We start from the raw sequence: 20,206 nt of genomic DNA on the forward strand, positions 1-20,206 counted from the left end.
CAGGACCGTGCTGTGGGTCACAGAGTTTCCTGGGGTCTCCTGGGAGCTCTGTGGGGCCCGGTGCTGAGGGTCCCTGGGGAAGGGCTCGCCCTTCTCAGTTCACTGAGCTCTCTCTGTTCACACAAGGATGCCCAACAGAGGTTTGAGCGACCCCGTCCATACCACGTGCTTCTGGGTGCTGATAGACCCCAGGTGTGAGCCGCAGTGGGTGCCAGTCCCCTCCACGGCCCCCCCCCCCCCAGAGCAGCTGCTCCCTGGTTCATGGAGGTGGGGCGGGTTCTGAAACAGCCTTCCTAAAGCTGTGCCCAACTACAACGTGTGAAAAAGCACCAAAACACCACGTGTGTTTCCTTCAAGCCCGCCCCCACCACGCAGCCCCATAGCTCTGCTGATTTTGTGGGTTTTCTCCCCAGCTCTGCCCCCTCCGCTCCTTCACGGAAGCTCACACTCATCGATGCATTCCACCTGGCCTCCACCCCGGGGTTTCCCTGGTGGGCTTCCCCAGCTCCTGCCCGCCCCACTGCCCTAACCCCAGCTGACAGGTAAATCAAAGAACACAAGATCCACCAAGCCTACCAGGCGAGGCAGTTCCCACTTAGCAAGAGCTGACCCTCATGTGTGCCCCGCCCCCAAGCCATAGTCTCAGAGAATTAGTTCTAGGTTGGGGCTTCCCTGATGGCTCAGTGGTAAAGAATCTGCCTGCAATGCAGGAGACCCAGGTTCGACCCCTGGGTCGGGAAGATCCACTGGAGAAGGAAATAGCAACCCATTCCGTTATTCTAGACTGGGGAATAACATGGGCAGAGGAGCCTGGCGGGCTACAGTCCACAGGGTGGTAAGAGTCAGACCAGACTGAGGCCGCTGAGCACCACTGGGGCACTGGACGCCTCTGACCACCCGAGCAGAACATCCACGCAGGCAAAGGGGCAACAGAGAAACCAGACCCCAGAGCAGAAGGACACTGCATGAAGCCTCCTGCCATAATGGGAGAGAAACGAATAAACGCATAGCCGCTCCCACCTCGAGCTCCAGGTCTCTGTTTTTATTCTTCTAGATGAGCTCCAGGAATCAAAGCTGTCGATCAGCTGGGCCAGAGGAACTCTAAGAACTTTGATCGAAACCATGGCTTCCCAAGGGCCTGGCTTGCTCTGCCCCAACCCCCTCTCCCAGCAGCGCTGGCATCATAGCAAAACAATTTCAAAGCACAGAGACCATAAACACCAAATTAAAAGGTAAAGTAAAAAAGGGAGGAGATGTTTACTGGAAACTTAAGTTCTACTGCCCAGAAAAAAAATATAGGTCTTTTTTTAAACACACATACACCAACACACACACATATATATAAAGCCTCTGCCGCCCACCTTAAGAAATATGTACTTTGCTCTATATATGGCTTTCTTATCTGCCCTCGATTATGCTCAGCTCATAACCGTGAAGCCTGAAATAATTACCCACAGAGAAATAATAGCCTTGGCCCCAGTCAGGGCCTAACAAAGCCAGTCCTGCGTTTACCAATGATCACACAACTCACTTACAGGACAAACTCGAATTTGCTGATGCACAGATAATCATTCCCATCCATACCTGAAATGCAGCCACCGCTAAGAGGGTGCCAGGTGGCTACCGGAACCAAGAACAATCATCTTACATGGCATTTCTGGGATAGAAAGGAAAGGAGTTCCAGCTGAAACTATGCAGGAAATCAAGGTGGGCAGATGGTAATCATCAAAGCAGGGGGCTGGCAAAGACCACCCCTCTCTTGCAGGAGAAGGAAAAAGCTAGAGGAAAATTGACTTCTGAAAGCAGAGAATTTTGAGAGGGGCAAGACATACAGTCCTTCTTACTAGCAAGGGGGCGCCCCTCAGGGCTGCTCCCCAAAGACAATCAACATGTTAGAAGCAGGGAGACAGGCACAATCTACTTCCGGGGCCCAGGAGTCTCCTTTTCGCTAGCTCACATCCTTGACTGGACCTGATCTGGCCTACCCGCACCTCCATTGCTCCTCCCTCTGAACCCCTGGGTCATCACCACATTCCCGAAACACAGAAGGCCTTCAGACTGGTTTGCCCAAATGCTCCTTCAAGTTCCCCTGTAAGATACTATGGAAAAACCTCAATGAACATTTTGGCCCACCCAATACTATCCCACACTCGTGCAATCAAACCCAAAGTCAGATGGTAAGCTCTCTGAGGGCAGTGGCCATATTTGCCATTTTTCTGAGCACCTTGTTCCATAAATATTAAGTGACTGATGGATTCTTGCCTGAGAAACAGCAACCTCCATCTGGCATCTGTGTCTACACCCACAACTCAAACCCTGTCACTGAAAAAGCTCTTGAACCCCATTCCCCTATTTGCAAGACCCTTCGGGGTTCATCAGTACTGACCAGGTCTCCTCCCTCCTGAAATTTCACATCCAGTAAGTCATTACCTTTGCAGTCCCACCACCATCACAAAATGCCTTCTTCTCTGCCTGAAAAAATATTAGAACTGAGCTGTCCTTTCCCATTAAAGTCTGACCTGGACAGCCCCTCAGATTCCTTAGGCAGTAGAGATGGAGTCCCCGCAAGGAACTATGAATGACTGGGCATAAACAGGAGTGTTTAGATGCTGCAGCTGATGGAGGGGGTGGGAAGCTCTCAACCAAGGGCAAGAACACTCACCAAGGCACAGGGACCACCGCAGGACATACTTTCACAGGCCCTAGCACCCACCAGGGCACTGCCGAGGATCTGACACTAAGGTGTGCCAGCAATGGCTGAGGCCTCGTACTTAGTTTCACAAAAGAAGTGTGGGTGTGTGTAATGGTCTGTTTAATCCATTCCTGCTCCGCCCCTGCCCTTGCCACCGCCCCCCACCCCATCTTAGTACTCTGAGTTTCTCAAGCAGAAGTAACCAACTACAGATGGTGCCATTCCTTCAGAGATGTTTGAGAAACCACTGACCCAGAGATAGGAGAAAACTGGAGCTCCAAACCTCAGGGCAACTATTCACCATCGGCAGCTGTGATTACCGAATCAACGTGCTTCTAGAACTTTTTTCTGTGTACATGCGCTTTTTCTTTTTAAACCAACCACTATCACTTTTCCCCGAGAAGAGATGCCCAAAACACTGAACCACAGCTGTACTTAAGATATAGAGCTGGGGTTTCCCTGGTGGTTCAGTGGTTAGGAATCTGCCTTCCAATGCAGGGGATGTGGGTTTGATCCCTGGTCAGGGAACTAGATCCCACATGCCACAGGGCAACTAAGCCCGCACACCGGAACTACTGAGCTTGCACTCCACAAGTAAGACCCAGCGTGGCCAAAAATAAATGTTAAAAAAAAAAACTCTAGGACTGTTGATTCTCAATCCTGGCTACACACCAGAGAACTTTAAAAATCCTGATTCCCAGGGCCCACCTGTAGAAATTCTGAATTAGTTTGAGGCGTGGTCTAGGTATTGGAATTTTTCATAAGTGACCAAGGTTGAGAATCTTCCATGTTGAGCCCAAGCACCAAATGTGAATCATGAAGAAGCAGGAGTCCCAGCTGCCACAGCTTACCCCTGCACCTCAAACCTCTTTCCATCCTGTCTTCAACGGCAGGCCCCCGTCTCCAGCTCCCGGAGCAATGGTACAGTGATCCTGAAACTCCCCAAATGAGTAACAGAGTTGGTCATTTCTTTGAATGCAAGCTTCAGAATTAGAACGTTTAAGGTACAGAAACTTTAAAAATCCTGCTAAGCCAATGCCTTTGGTTTGTCAAGGAGGAAACCAGGGGCCCCGGTAGCAAAGTGACTCACCCAAGGTCATGAAGCTGGTTCACACTGGGACAGGCCTAGAACCTGGGTCTTCCACCTCTAGTTCTCTCTCTGGGACACCAACCTGGGGTGATAGACCCCCAACAAAAGCAAGGTCACAGGAATGGCCACTGTTTACTTCTTGTGTGCTTTTAGCAGCCAGCTCCTCATCACTGCATCTCTGGGAGCCTCTGTCTCTTCGCTGGCCTTAAAACAGCTGAGAGCAAAGATGGTTCTTCTCTTTAAAGACTCCTGAGCATGCCGGTCAAATCATAATCCTCAAAGAATATATTTGCTGGCTGGCTGGAGATTGTGGAAAAAGCCTTTAGAAAAAAGAGTCTACCCAAGTTTTGAAAGAACGCTCTGTTGAGCTGCGGGTCTGAAAGCCTGAAAAGCAGCAGTGGATTCTGGTTTCTTGTGGATAAGAGAGAGCTGATTGTTGGTTTCAAAATCTCTAACCAACCTGTGAACACGTTTCCCTTCCTTCCTGTATTTTTACGGCACCATGCCTGCAACGCATCCAGCCGGTGGCGAGAAGCACAGGAAGCCTGTGCTTTGGGTTAAATGAGAATTCCTCTCTGCCTACAAGCTGACTTCCCCTAGCCTGGGCATAGGGAACAGATCCTCCTCAGGTGAGCCTTGTTTCAACACAAGCCTGGCAGCTCCAGGCAGCAGGAGTATATGCAACTATCCAAATCTACAGACGAGTTTCAGCCCCTGGACCATAGTGTCTGCCAGCACCGCCACCAACTGAAGATACTCAGTAACTATCTGACGGGTTAAGTCATTACTGTAACAATTAATATAAGGAGTGGGCCACCTCTGAAGGTAAAGCACTGGACAAAAAACTTGATTTATCCCCCCGGAAAATATGTGCATCAAAAGAGTGAGGGGACTTCCCTGGTGGTCCAGTGACTAAGACTCCATGCTCTCAGTGCAGGGGGCCCAGGTTCCATCCCCGGTCAGGGAGCTAGACCCCACATGCCGAAACTAAGACCTGGCAGCAATTAAGTGAAAAGCAAGAAGTCAAGGAAGAGAGGGTAAAGAAGTGTCATGGAATATTAGAACTGATAGAGACCTTTGAGATTCTCTCTTGGACTTGTCATTTACTAGATGCAAAGACCAATACTCAGAGAAGCCAAGTGAACTTTCCTGAAGTCAGAAAGCCAAGTTTCATCAAAGAGTGGCCTAGGGCCCTCAGCCTCCCTGGAGAAACAGGATGACAAGACTGAGGTTCCTTCATGTGCATGTGTGACTATTCTCAGGCTCATTCAGCACTTCACTGACCCTGGAGCTTCAACAATGATGACGGTGAAGACCTGTGGAGGTCATGGAAGGAGTATAGACAGCAACAGTCATTGTTCAATTCCAGGCATTTCTGGTATGTTCAGATATGGACGCCCAGTGAACAGTGGAAGCTGAGGGTCTCCAGCTGTGCAGAACTACAGATTTGGAAGTCAGCTCCCGAGTGAAACCCAGGGAGAGGACAAGTACTGCAATTCTGAACTGTGATACCCAGCAGGGTAGAACGAGGTCCAGCCTGTGGTTTGATTTTTCTCATAAACGAAGTTAAGGCTGATAGGCAAAAAATTAAAAAACAGAGTGGCCAAAAGGTGACATTCAAAAAGATTCTGGGATCAAAGTCCCTTTGTGAGCACTGTTATTTCACCCTCCTCTGAACGGTAACCACTTCCCACATGAGCCTCAGTAAGGCAACCGTGCAGCCCACAAAAGAGATAGAAATATGACCACACTTCCCTCTTATAAACAGGCGACGTAAACATCTGAGACCTCTGGTCCACAGTCGTGGTTAAACAAAGGGTCAGGGGGCCCCCTGGAACGGCTGTCAGGGCCTCCATCTCCCCACATGCTGACCCTCCTTCTGAGTGGGGACCTTGGACCATTAACTTCAGGGCTCCAGCTGGTCAAACAGAGGCAGCCTCACCCTGGAACCACTTTGTTGGCTTTCACGCCCAGGCTCCCCTGGCCACTACTCCTGAAGACTCAAGAATTTTCAAGGAGAGTGGCTGCTTTCGTTCCTGCCCTGTGCTCAAAAATGCCACTCTTTGGGGGGGCAGGGGGGGGAGGGTTTCTCGCAAAGCAGGCAGGAGGGCAACACATTATGCGTGTGCTGAACCGTGCATCTCCCCACCCTCACCTCCTGGAGGCGTGGTGGAAGATTCTCCTTTAAAAAAAAAACAAAAGTCAAAACTGCAACTCTTTCAATCAAGCAAGAAAAAGAGTCAAAACCTCAAACAAGTATCTTTAATTAGCTTTAAGATGTTCCCTGGGGGGTTGGGTCCTGGCTCCTAGATCAATAGGAAAATAAACCTTGAGGCCTTGGGGCAGACTGTTTTCCCTGAATTGGAATGAAAAAGGCTTTGCAGACCTGAAGCCGGTTCTTAGCTGACTGACAGAAGTCCTCCTGGGTATGCTGTGTCTGCCGAATGTTCCATCAGAAAACGACCCTCAGATTCTATAAATCGGCCAGCACTTTGTTTTTAACCACTGAACATTTATAGAATTCTTATTTCTTCGTCTACATGCTTTCAGAGAAAGTTTCCAGCAACTTCAAAGCCAGTCAGACGCACAAAGACGCTAAACATGCAATTAAATTTCACAGAGTTTTGAAGCTAGAATACCGCAAGAACCTTTAGAAAATTTCCCCTGGGGGCAGGAGGCTCTTAACTCTGTACCCCACCCCCACTCCATACTCAAGGGCAAATTTTTAATCTTCATTTCGTCAACAGGAAAACACCACTGGTAGAGGGGCGGAGACAGAAATCTGAACTGCTTGAAAGACCTGACTTAAGTCAGAAAGTATACAGTCCTCACATACAGTGTTCAGAGGCTCTGCTGGTCCCCTCAGTGAGTCTCACTTCCATTTGCCCCCCTGAACCCCAATTTCACACCCATTCCTAAGCTGTCCCACAGCAAACTGCTACAACCCACACAGGTGGATGTTCTGAACATAGATAATGGTCTCTCCATCTTGACTGTAAGCTCCATGAGGGCAAGATCTAGCCCTCTGACTGGGTTACCACTGTGACCGCTAAATTCAGCAAAACATCGTTCAAGACATCAACAAGACAAGTGTTCAGGAGTCTACTCAGAGAAGAAGGAAAACACCAATCAAGTATTAACTGACATTTACTAAGTGCCCAGCAGGTATTACTGTTCATAGAATTCATCAAGGAAATCAACCCTGAATATTCACTGAAGGACTGATACTGAAGCTCCAATACTTTTGCCACCTGATGTGAAGAGCCAGCTCATCGGAAAAGACCCTGATGCTGGGAAAGATTGAGGGCAGGAGGAGGATGGGGCAACAGAGGATGATATGGTTGGATGGCATCACCAACTCAGTAGACATGAATTTGAGCAAGGTCTAGCAGTTGCTGATGGACAGGGAAGCCTGGCATGCTGCAGTCCATGGGGTCAAAAAGTCAGACACAACTGAGTTAGTGAACAACAAGAGCAGGTGCTAAGTACCATAATGAGCCAAGGAAACAACCTGGGTCTTTGACTTTGAGGGACTTGTTACAGTCTAATTTCTGCCACTGGCTGCATGTGACACAGTACTGGCGAGATCCAAGAGGGGTTCTGGGAAAGGCTTCCTTCCTGGATAAAGAGACCTTCCCAAGGAGAAGCAGCCTTTCCTGCTGTTGGATGCAACTGTGTAAAGAGGGTAACACCTGGAACAGCTGTGATCATCACTGGGTCATGAAAGCTGGGGATGGCAGAGCAGAAAGATGGAAGGCTCCCAAGTCCTTGCTGGTGCCTGACACCACCCTGCCCCCAGACTTCTTAGAGGAGGTAATAAGCCCTCTCCTCTAAGTGGTGAAGCTGTTAGCTGAGTTTTAGGTTACTTGCAGCCCAAGCATCCTCAGACAGTGAGTCTGGCCCCCCTGATCAGAATATGGGGCAGATCAGAGAGCAAAGGAGCTGGCTGGCTTACTGCAGTATCCAGGCATGAGAAACCGAGGGCCTCGGCTGAGGATAGGGTGGTGATGGTGAGGACAGCTTGGACTCAGGAAACACAAAAGTGGATTCCAGTCTTACCCACATGATGGCCTAGTCATCTCCATGAAGCCCAGGGCCTAGTTCCCACGCTGACTCTCCAATGAACTGGAACATAAATAATTAATATTCCCAGCCCATCCTCACCCACACACATGCCTGCTTGTGTCTATGGGGTAAAAAAGAAGAAAAGGGAAATGCATGTTGTTCTATTTATAAGAAACAGCACAGCCACAAAGGGTGATGAGTAGAGGGGCACAGTATCAGCTGAAGTTCTCCAAGCAAGTGCTAAGTTCGGTTTGAATTTACACTTGGCTTCTCTCAGCCTGTAACTGGTCCTCTTCAACACTCCAGCTGCTCTCCTTGGAGCTCATCAGACAGGGCCTTGCCCACAGCAAACAGTTTGGTTGGAGGGAATAGAGAACTCAAGTCCCTCTCTAGGCTTCCAACAGATTATCAGGGGCAAGAGAGGAAGAATGAGGCTTGGATGATCACAGAAACGAAGCCCGTGAACACAAGGCAGGAGTGAAACATGCAAAGTCTTTCCATGTTCTCTATGGGATTCCACTGGCAGACAGGGTTACTTAGGGCCACGCACCCCGGCACATTCCATGCATTTACCACCATCAAAGAGAAAGAAAAGGCATGCTTGCTGTTATTTTTAATTCCTCCCCCAATGCCTTCCAAAACTCTTCAGCAAAAGACTGATCCACTAAACCCCCACCAGCTCCCAGCCAGTAGTATTTTGGAAACCTTAATGAAAATGGAGCAGGAGAAGTCAGCTCACAGAAGACTTCGCTCCTGGACATGAAATCCCATCTCAGCTGCACTGGACCTGGGGGCATCTCCTGCTTCCCAAAGGGACTTATCTTGATGAGGATGCATATGTTCTAGAGCCAAGTGAACAGCCTACCACCCTCTTACTGCCACCCCGACATCCCCCGGACACACCCCCATCTCCGCCTCCTGCTTCTTGTCCTTCCCTTCAGAGTGGCCATCAGTGAGGCCAAATGTTGCCCCACTCCCGCAGCAGCTAAGTAAGCTCTGGTGTTAACTTGACTACTGTAGATCATCTCTAAGGTCTCAGCCAGTTTTAAATTAGGTTACACTGCCAACCTGCTGAACGATCTTAGACGAGTCACCTCACTCAGAACAGCAGTGAGCGATCTAGACAGTCCCTGCCTGACACTTGAGCAGCGGCAGAGAAAGCCGCTGATGGACCCTCCCAGTCACTCTGGCCAGGTATCGCGATCACTGGCGCAGAGGCAGGGTGGCTCACCTCTCCAGGCATGCCTGGATAGTCCGGGTTGACGGCAGTTCCTGGCCATCACTGACAACAGCACTGCCCCCTTTGCACTCTCAGAAGTGTCCTGGTTTGTTTAACAAATTCTTTGGTCACCCTAGATTCTAAAAGGGGCAGAGCTTCAGAGGCAAATCCAGCTCCATCTCTTATCATGAGACCTGCGGCAACTTTGCTAAGCAATTTTATGGGGTTTCTTATGGAAAAGGAGAACAGTAGCCCCTTCTTGGGGAGCCCTGGGGCGGACAGCTGGGAACGAGAGACCTGAACTCAGATTCCTAGGCTGCTGCTGACTCCTTAAAGCCTGAGCCTCCTCTTCTATAAACACTGGTAACTCATCCTTCCCAGAAGATGGGTAAAGAAGATCAACCAACTGATCAATGGCCCACCTTGGTGTCTGGCACATAGTCAGCACCCAGTCCACGCTGCATGTACCAGAATCACTCACTCCCAGTGAGACAGCTCAGGTGATCTGCCACATGTCAGCACGACTGACCCAAATTCTCAGACAAGACCATAAGCATCAACTCACCTAAGCTTCTGGAACCAGACCCATGCCCCTCCCCCCCCCGCCGCCCCCCACTGATGGTATATACACCCTAAGATCATACTTCTGTTGAATTCTGTGTATCACTAAGGTTTTTCCTCTAAGGTCTCTGTGAAAATGTAGGTGTGAACTTGGAAGCCTTAACTCCATCTCTGTGAGGAAGGGTTTTTAATAATACTATAGAGTTGCACTTCATAAAGAAATAATAAGTGGGGACTTTCCTGGTGGTCCAGTGGCTAAGACTCCATGCTCCCAAGGCAGGGGGCCTGGTCAGGGAACTAGATCCCACACGCCACAAGTAAGAGTTTGCATGCCACAGCTAAGACCTGGTGCAGCCCAATCAATCAATCAATCAATATTTTTTTAAAAAGGAAAGAAAGAATGAGTGACACTGCATAATACAATAGTCTGCAAAGACCTTTCAATACATATGCTATGCGATGCTAAGTTGCTTTGGTTGTGTCCGGCTCTTTACGACCCCATGGACTACAGCCCGCCAGGCTCCTCCACCCACAGACCCTGGCCTTCTCCAGGGGATTTTCCCGACCCAGGGATCGAACCCAAGTCTTTTATGTCTCCTGCTCTGGCACCATTCATTAATACATAGTTCATCTAAATAAACAACAACCATCCTACCAAGGGAGGCATCGTTTTTCTCATTTTACTGATGAGGAAAGGGAGACTCAGAAAAAATCAGGTGACTGGTCTAGAGTCACCAAAGCAGGAAGGGGGGAAGGGAGGGATTTGAACCTGGGCCTCCTGAATGCAAGCCCAGAAAGCTCCATCGCAGTAGGCTGCCATTTCAGCAGCAGGCCTCTATCAGGGCTCTCAAAAATGGCCCATGAACTAAGAACCTGCCCATGGACACAAAACTTTTAACTTCTAAAAACCTATAAACTTCAATTAACAGCAACAACAAAAAAGCTGACCCTAAAGAGATGAGGTAAACTGTATGCATGGTTACCAAGATTTCTGCTTGCTCTTGTGATGAAATATATGAACTTACCCCATTTTACTCTCTTACTAAGGAATGTAATCTGTTTTTAATACATGAGAGCATCTGATGAGTCTGCAGTAGAGAACTTAGGCATTTTTACTGATTGCAGTGTGGTCTGGAATTGGAAAGCCCGACCTAGACGATCGTCAGTGAAGAAATTTAAAACACCGACCAGGGACATTCCACACAAAGACACCGTGCCAGGCACAGGGAAAACCCACAGAAAGGCTGGGATCCGACGTCGAGGCTGATGCTTGGGGAGAACAGACCTCTGCAGGGAGCCCAGCGACACTCTGCTTAACTTCCCAAGGAATCCATGTCAAGAGGCTGGCATGAGTCACTGGCTAATTACCTGAACACTTGGGCTCCCAGAGCCCTCCTGGCTGTACAACCCGTCTTCTCTCCTGCCGGCGAACAAAACACTATTTTCACCCTGGTCCAGACATAGCCTAAAGCTGTCCGCATGGTGGTGTAAGGGATTATGACTCTGACCTGGATAACTCAAGCAGAAAACTTTCTCTTACCAGCCACAGCTAGGGGAGGAAGCGCGAATAGAACGGTGGCTTCAGCCATGCCACTCCCGTACTTTAAAGTCTCCTGGGCACTTTACGAAGCAAGGTCCAAATGCCAAGCTTGGCCGAGTGAAACCCTTGGCAACCTCCTTCTCAGACTCCTCTCTGGCCACGCCCTCTTCCACGTTCTGGCCGCTCCGCCCCAGACGCCAGGCCCTTCCACGCTCTGTCTGGAAGTGCGGCCCTCAGCCTTCCCTTCTCTCCCACACTCCTATCCACCCTTCAAAGTCTCCCTGGAGCATCATTTCTTCTGTGAAGCCTTTTGAGTCCCTCAGAAACAAGCTGCTCCTTCTCTGGGATCCCCAACACTGCTTTATTCAACCTGGAAGTGTCTTTGCCATGAGCCCACTGTAGCTGCAGTCACTGTCCCTTTTCGCCTCTGCACAGTTCAGAGACAGGACTTTATCTCCGCATCTCTTTCTCTCCTGAGGCCCAGCACAAAGTCAGTGGCCAAAAAATGAACCCAGCAACCAAGTGCACTAGCAGGGGCTGGGCTCTGCACTCCTCCTCTCGGATAGGCAGCTGCCATGTGCACACCTTTCCCCGGCCTGCAGTGTATTCACTGTGATCTGAGTTCAAGGTGAGGGAAATCAATCCTTCCTATAGAAACACCCACAGTCTTCCACACAATGGTGCCACCTGAGTGGGGCCTCAGTTGTGGCTATATGACAGAGAAAAAGTATTAGTCATTCAGTCATGTCTGATTCTTTGCAAAGCCATGGACTATAGCCCACCAGGTGCCTCTGTTCACGGGATTCTGGAATGGCAAGAATACTGGAGTGGGTTGCCATTCCTTTCTCCAGGGGATCTTCCCAACCCAGAGACTGAAGTCGGGTCTCCCACACTGCACGCAGATTCTTTACATTTTGAGCCACCAGGGAAGCCCACTGAGGGGATGGCCAGAAAAACAGGACTGCCTCCACCATCAAATAGTCTGAGAGCGGGAGGAACTATGGAGCTCCACATATAATATGTCATATATAAAAGAGAGAAATCAAGGTAACAGACTGATAAACAGGATCTGTTCTATCATATTGACAAGGTCCTTAACACAACCTGGGAGGCCAGGTTTGAATGTAGGGTTCTCTGACCCCTTGGGTTTCACAGTGGAACTGGTGAGGGAATCCCAGGAGAACCCACCCTGAATCCCAGCCCATTCCTGTCATCACCCCACACTTAGAGGGGCTTCCTGTACACTCGTGCAGACACCCCAAGTCTGAATTTCATCCAATTTCTCCATCTCCCGGCCTGACCCACATCATCGGCCCAGGGTCGACACAGTCTCTCTTCCTTAGGCAGACGGACCCGGGGAAGAGCCCACCTGGGACCTGGAAGCAGGCTCAAGATCAGGGGGGCAGGGAATGGAAGGGTCGAGACCCAGTGTACCGTCTGGAAGAAGGAAGTGCAGGCTCTACACGGGCCATCCCTGGGCCCCCAGCTCTACCCCGTGGAAAGGACCACATCCAGAAGGGTGTGCAAAGGATGGTGCACTAAGTGTGAGCCCCCTGACACACCTAGAGGGCAGCCAAAGGTACCACCGTCCATGTCTGGGTCATTTTGGAGCCATGAGCTTCCGGCACCGAACATTCTCACCTGGCAGCCAAGCAACTGGTGAGGGGGTGCCTGGAGCCAGAACTGCCTTCCAACCAGGCCTCAAAAACACACCAGCAAGAGTACACATCAGACACTCCACACACGGATAGGCAGGCTATCGGTGACAGGCCCGTGAGTCACGGCGTTTCTTCTTCAGGATCTTACACCCACCCCCCACCCCAGGAGCACTGATTCATCAAAGTTTGTTTTCAATACTATTATTTTTAGTCAGCCAAACAGTTTTTAAAATGATGATGGAGGACAGGAGTGGGGAGGGGAGAACCACCTAAGAATACGGATTGTTTCTCTTTGAACAGCCTGCCAAGCCCTGCATCAACAAGCAGTGTGACTGTGGCCTCTTGGTGAATTTGTGCTGGAGGCAGATTCTTTTACTGCATCCACAGGGGTGCTCCAAACAGTAAGCCCTGAGAACGAGTGGAGGGGGCAGGATCCCTTACTGGAATTTACCAACATCATCAGTCAACCCCACCTCCGTCCTTGAAAGGGGAAAAGCGAATGTTTAGTAAGCACCTGCTACGTGCTGTGAGCCACAAATACCAGCCAAGTGCTTGCTCTCTCTTATATCATTTGTGTTGATTTACAGGAGGCAGGCAGGCCCATGCCCAATACACAGATGAGGAAAGTGGAGCTTAATCAATGGAAGCAGATGTCCCCAAGGCTGCCCCATGGTCAGTAACTGGCCAACTCAAACCCAGGTTTGTCAGACTCCAGAGCCCTTTGTTCATGCTTGATGACTCTGGTCTTCCAGCCTACTCACACCCTGAACCCCTTGGTCCCCAGGCAATATTTTAAGAATCTTTGGGTAGAGATAAAAGGGTACACACAGCATCTAAAGAGGGAGCAAAACAAGGTCACTCACCCTGCCCTTCCAGGCACACAGAGAAACTAAGACTCACCTTGAGTCTGAATTCAACAAGGATGTGAGAAAATTTACAATGGGGAACATTTGAAACAAAAGGAAAAACCCAACTTCCATCACCATGCCTGCTTTCAGCCACTTGTAACTATTCAAAAAGTCCTTTCTGGATCCATTACTCCACATTTGGGCTTAGCCCAGAGGTGATTTTTTAAGGAAAAAATGCCTTTTGGCATTTTTGAGCTGTGACAGCGTAAAAACAGACCTTTAAAAAACACACACCCAAAAAGCATTACTATTTTCAAAAGCCCAGTCTCAAAGAAAAAGAAAAAAAAACGGAGGTGACACCCCAGAGCTACAACTAGGCCTGGCGGTCTGTGATGCAAGCGCTAGTGGGGAAAGCCAACAGATTGATAATGCCATAGATTTCAAAGGCAAACCTTGACCCAAGGTTTCTTAAACAACACCCCAGTCCTAAACTCCCAACAAAGCTGTCAGGAGAAAAACTTGCCAGATGTAAGCAGGAGAGCTGGTGTGATACAGAAAAAGTACTATTATATCGGGGGAAACTCACTTTTCATTTCTTAGCTAGGGTTTCAACTTGTAACCTCCATCCCCCCCACCCCCCAACAAGAGGCGCATGCTTACACAATCAAGTATAGCCTTTCTTTATATAGATGCTTGAAAATAAATAAAGAAAGCTTCCTGGGTAAACTCTGACATATGAGCAAACATTTTCCACAGGTATCCTCTATAATGCCTACCTCTCACATTTAACCATTTTTAGGCAATTGTGGTCATTAGTTTAAGTAAACTTCCTGCTCTGAGGATAGCCAAAAATAGCAACAAAAGAAAAACTGCTCACTGCATCTCAACACATTCAGCCTTCATGGTGCTATCCTTGTATTCAGTTATTTTTATATTCCTTTGTAGTTAAATTTCACTGATTTAGACTCACAGGGTAAAGGAGAGGCAGGGAGGACAGAGAGGGGGAAACAACTAAAATTAAAAGCTGAATTATAGTTTTCTTACTTTCAACTAGGGAAATTCACTGGCACCAGACTAACAGGGACTTAGGACATTAATAAGAAAGATCTGTGGTTTAGTGATCAAGCAGATGCATGCAAAGGGATGCTTCTAAGATGCTTGCATAGAAACCACTTTAGAATTAGAAAGAACCTCTGATAGAGCTCCAGTAGCCCATTTCCCAGTTGCGAACATCTGAAGCCCAGAGACGGTCAGTGACTCGGCCCAGGTGACACAGCTAATTAGAAACAGAGTTAGAATCTAGAACTTACCCAGGTCTCTGACTCCTGCCTCCAAAGTGACTCCCAAAAGTTTGCTCAACGACTAATTTTTCTTGACAGCATTTATGGGGAGAAAAGGCCTGCTAAACAAACTTCAGCCTAGTCCAGAATTAGACAAACTTCTTAATTAATAGGCTTCTACTGTGTTTTCATTTTAAGCCGAGTCTCTCTGTCAAAACACCCTGCAGCAGTGTGCCACGGTGGCAGGCTGCTGTTTACAGCAGAGGCCTCAGATAATCACAACGGATAGTGTGACTTGTGCTCTAGATTTGTTATTTCTAAAACTGTTAATTAAGTCAAAACAAAGAGGAACGTTACACTCTCTCTCTCTCATCAGGACTCAATAAACTGCAGGGCTTGGGGAATTTGGTTCTCTGGCATGAAGAAAACAGTATTTACAAGTTAAGCAGAGTGAACACACACGATTCTTACAACTCCCAAGGACCAGCGTTCAGCAGCCAGTGGACCAGAGGCTACAATAGGGCAGAATAAGGCATCTGCCTTGTTCACTGGTGTGTTCCTGCTACCGGGAACAGGTTTAGGCACCTGTTAGGTGCACTAAAGCAAGCACACACGTGAACTGGACACGTTCTCTTGGATCTTTGTTTTAAAATCTGGAATACGGGAAAATTAGAAACCAAACTTCTGCAAGGTAGGTTTACTATGGCAACTTCCAACTGTTTCCAGAAACCACGGCACCTGAAGATTTCTGAAGGCTCCCTGGCCCAGGAACCTGTCAGTGGTCAATAGATGATGCCCAGCCCTCCTGGGGAAGAACTAGTCCCATCCACCACTGCAGGGGACATTCGTGTCTGCAAAAGGCTGGTAAACCTCCCAGGCCCTGCATCAGCAGCCTTTCTGGGCAGACTGTAAAACCAGATGTGGATCTGGGAAGGGGGCAGGGCGAATTCTTTTTTTTTTAAATAGGTCAATACATCAAAGGAGACAAGGATAAACGTTAATTAGAACTATTCACGAGCTTTGTTGATTGAAAAACCGGCATTCCACTTTGGAGAACTTAACTGCACTTACAAGAGGCTGGGGGAGGGGTAAATAAGGTGGGAAAATAGATGAGGGAATAAAGGCAGGCTTCAAGTCTTAACGCAGGCGCTGCTTGAAACGTTGATAGACCTGGAGGTCACCAGACCAACTGGAGTAAGCCAGAGACAGGCAAACATCATATGCTATCACTTATGCCCGCGATCCGAACCGCGATGCAAATGAGCTCGCACAGAAAACAAAAACAGACCCGCAGACTTAGACAACAAACCTGTGCCTACCAAAGGGGGCGGAGGAAGGAGTGATAAATGAGGAATTGGGGATCAACAGATACACATTACAATATATGAAACAGATAAGCAACAAGGACCCACTGTATTGCACAGGGAACCGTATGCAATATTTTACAATAAACTATAAGGGGAAAGAGTCTGAAAAGGGATAGACATATATAAGACTGAATCACTCTGCTGTACACTTGAAACTAACAACACTGTAAATCAACTATACTTCAATAAATAAAGCAGGCACTTCTTGGTCCTATTTATTTCCTAAAGGAGCTCATACAGAGACACGGCTGCACTGTGCAAACAATGGCATTTAGAAATCTCCCGATAAGTTAACAAGAGAAAATTAATGGTCGTTCAGTCCATTAAATCGTGTTAATTTTATTTCCACTACAATAACATAGCAATTACAAATCTACATTATTGAACCAATATTTATTTTTCAAAAACTCATTTTAATTGGATTCCTGATGTGATAAGCTCAAGCCAGTCTCTCTATGCCATCAGCTGCTTGCATTTCTCATCAGAAGGAAATGACTACTGTATTCATGGGCTTTTTCTATTATTAGAATCGTCATTTAAACCTTTACATCCTTGCGAAGACTTTTAAAAATACATTATTAAAAGCTCTTATGTCTCTGTAGGAATTCAGGTTTACAGGATTTATTTTTTGGCAAGTGTTAACCAGAGAAATGAAAAGTTACGGCACACCAGAACTCAAAAACTCTGAGCATCCACCATCACCTCCAAGTTGCCCACTTCTTATCGACACGGTCTGTTACATTCTGAGCTAATACATCCTAAGTCACCGTCTCCACCAAGGAAACCTGAATTTCAGGTTTGCCATACTAACTCCTTTTTTATTTCAAAATGAGAACACTTTACAGTGGCATAAAATACTGGACACAAGCCACTGGTCTTCAGGTGCAGACTCGGAGGTAACATATTCATAGCAGCACTCCCTTTAGGAACAAGAGGAAGATGAAGACATTCTCAGTCCTGTAGGCAACAGACACCATGAACCCGAAAGTTCCCACGACTGTACTACGGTCCAGAAACTTCCTCCTTTGGATAATAACTCCCGCCTTCTTGGTCTTCCACCTTGCATTGACCCCTCCCTTCTCTCCCCACCTTCTCCCAGAGAAGTAATGGTCTGTCCCCCACATCCCTGGGCATCTTGTACATCCTTTGGCTACAGCTCATGGACTATATTTTGGGCAAGTCTGTCTCCCACTCTAGACAGACGGGCCCTTAAGAACAAGTGCCCTGCCCTGCTCATCACAGTAGGTATTTCATAAATGACTGAATAATTTCGTAATGAATGAATGATACACAGAGACATTTAATATAAAATATATCTCTCAGACTTTCTGGTTTACAAAACACTTCCACAGGCTTTACCTCATCCTGATTTTACAGGTGCAGACAAGAAGGCTCTGAGACATCAAGTGAACTGCTAAATCCATCCAGGTATTAAAACAACAAGATACAGGACCTGAATTCTGTGCTTTTCTTCTGGGGAAAACATATGGCTATCCTTACTTTGTTATCTAACATAGCGACCTCTAAATATTTAAAAAACATATCATAATCCCCCTCGCTCCCCAAAAACATCACTCCATACTAGAGCTCATATTCCCTCTGATGGCTGGGAAGAAGAAAGAAATAGACACAAATAATGTCCTGTTGATGTTTTCCTACTCAAGTGTAAGCTTGTCACAGGCAGGGACCATCTCAAGTTTATCTCCACATCCTCCCCCACTTCCCGGAATACTGACTCAGACATGGGAGGGGCCAATACCTATGAATCCACAAAATCCCATCCTGTAACATTTAATTAAGAACTGTGAGCAAGGGGCTATCTTCAACTACTAGGTGCAAGGAGCAAGTTCGAAGGTTCCAAATGGCTCCTAAGTTCGAAGGTCAAATGGCTCCTAGGTTCAGCCATAGCTCTAAGCCAGCCCCACAGTCCACTACCCAGTGTCCTGCAGACTCCTTCTCTTTCCTGCCTTTGTGCAGAACTCCTCTAATCGAGGTTAACAAGAGAAAGGAGAGGATGGGTGCTTGCAAGTGAGTTGGGTTCCAATGGGCCACACAAGAATGGTGCGCTGAGGTGCAACTGAGAGAAAAGAGGACAGGAGATGCTGAAATGGAGAGGGTGTTAAAGCTACCACTCTTGCACCCCTGGTCTGTCCCCAGAAGCCTGAGAAAGAAATGTTACAGTGAGACCAGCCTGGCAAAGTCCAGGCAGATAGCAGGAGGAGGCCACACCAAAAGAACAGATGCACAGAAAGGTATGTGTCAGACCTTATGTTTGGTTAAATTCCGCAGCCACTTTCCTCTGGACTTGGTGCTCTGACACAAGAAAGCCTGAATTTCCTTCCAAACAAACAAGGTCTTAAGCTTGGTCCAGCTCTCAACAAGTGGGCCACAGCATGGGTCCCATTAGTAGAAATACGAACTATCAGTGTCCATCAGAAGAGTCATTTTTAAGTGTGCCTGGCTCCTTCTCCCTGATAGAACATACACGCACCTTCTCTGCCTCTTGTTGGCAAACGCTATTACTCCATTCTTATAAACTGGCCAGGAAGATACCTGCAGCTGGACTCAGGTACTCAAGAAGGATAACAGATGACAGGGAGGATGCTATTACACAACTCATCGAAGTTCTGACCATCCTGCCAGACCTCAGAGAATCCTGATAGCCCCTCTACCGGTGTATCTAAATCAGGCTCTTGCCACTGCTTTGGCACCAGTCTCTTTGACATTCTTGAAACCAGTAAGCCTGTGTCACTCCAGCTCTCTTGATCACTGAGACAAGTTAGAGCAGTAGTAACAGAAGAACGCGTGCAGTCTGGGGGGCTCCAGTACACAGCTCTAACTGCTGAACAGCGCTGCTGCGGCTCATGACCTTGTATTAGCCAAAACAAGCTGGAGAAAATCTCCTTAGGCTAAGGGTTCCTTACACTGTGAAGTCCAGATCTTGTAGGGTACTTTTAAGCACCCAGGGCCCCACTGCACACCCACAGTGGGATAGCTAGGTGAAACACTTCCCTTTGTCAGTTTTCCAAAGACCTTGTTATAAAAAGCTGTGAGGAGAGAGCAGACAATTTGACAAGCAACCCCACAACCTATGGGACTCAGAGAGACACCGCTATCACCCGTATGAGGCCAGCTAGCCACCTCCCCAAGACGTGGCCTTTAGTTTTCTGCCCACGAGCAAAACAGCAGCCGCTGTTGCCAAGGGAGACAAGGTGACCCAGAGGCGTGGGCACAAAATCCAAGGATGGAAATCCACTTTGTCTGGATCCACCCAAGTAACGGGGTTTCCCTAACTGAAAAAGATGGAAAAAAATGTGCCTCAGCATTAGTCCTTGCCAGGCAGGTAGAAGATGGCTCAGTCCTCACAGAGCCATGGGAAGGCTGAGTTTACTTGAACTCTCAGGAACATCCCAAGTGTCCATATGCCCCAGGCTGCGGAAAACACTGGAAGAGGAAAAGGCAGGCCACGGCTACGCTTTCCCAGAGGGCAAACTCCTACCAAGGCAAGGGGGAGCCGGGCCTCTCCTCCAGGCTGTCACCAGCCCAAAGGATGCTGGCAACCTTACTACCAAAGATCCCAGGGCCCACCCCTGTAGCCATCAGCAAAGAATGTATTCAGACCCTTCAAACTGGAGAGGAGCCGTGGTAAGGAGAAGGGGCACATTCGGTCAGAATGGCATGTTTTGCTATGCCAAGCCTTTTCACCTCTCTCCTCCAGAGTTTTCTCAGCTTTGAAAATGGGATCAGTCTTAGGCCTAATTCATTGCCTTATCTATTTTCCAGGAGTTTCTTTTTCTTGATCTCCTAAAAGCATATGAAAGTCTTTTGTAAACTGTGAAACAATTCACGCAGCTGTTCGTTTTATACTGGATACTGATTTTTTTTT

At 48.0% G+C, this 20,206-nt stretch overlaps 1 protein-coding gene across 6 annotated transcripts in view; it reads right to left on the reverse strand.

Annotated features, from left to right (window-relative positions):
• The window catches only part of SMAD3 (SMAD family member 3), a 127,085-nt gene that overhangs the window by 105,042 nt on the left and 1,837 nt on the right, over nucleotides 1–20,206 (reverse strand). The window contains exons 2-3 of one of the 6 annotated variants that reach the window (XM_068964436.1): nucleotides 13,347–13,349; nucleotides 2,938–2,985 (exon numbers count right to left, since the gene is read on the reverse strand). The exons of the other annotated variants lie outside the window; for them this stretch is intronic. Of the exons in view, the coding sequence (XP_068820537.1) occupies nucleotides 2,938–2,985; nucleotides 13,347–13,349 (51 nt within the window). The remainder of the gene's footprint in view (nucleotides 1–2,937; nucleotides 2,986–13,346; nucleotides 13,350–20,206) is intronic. 6 annotated transcript variants of the gene reach the window in all.

The sequence above is a fragment of the Capricornis sumatraensis genome, chromosome 2 (assembly GCF_032405125.1).
Source record: "Capricornis sumatraensis isolate serow.1 chromosome 2, serow.2, whole genome shotgun sequence".
Taxonomy (NCBI): Eukaryota; Metazoa; Chordata; class Mammalia; order Artiodactyla; family Bovidae; genus Capricornis; species Capricornis sumatraensis.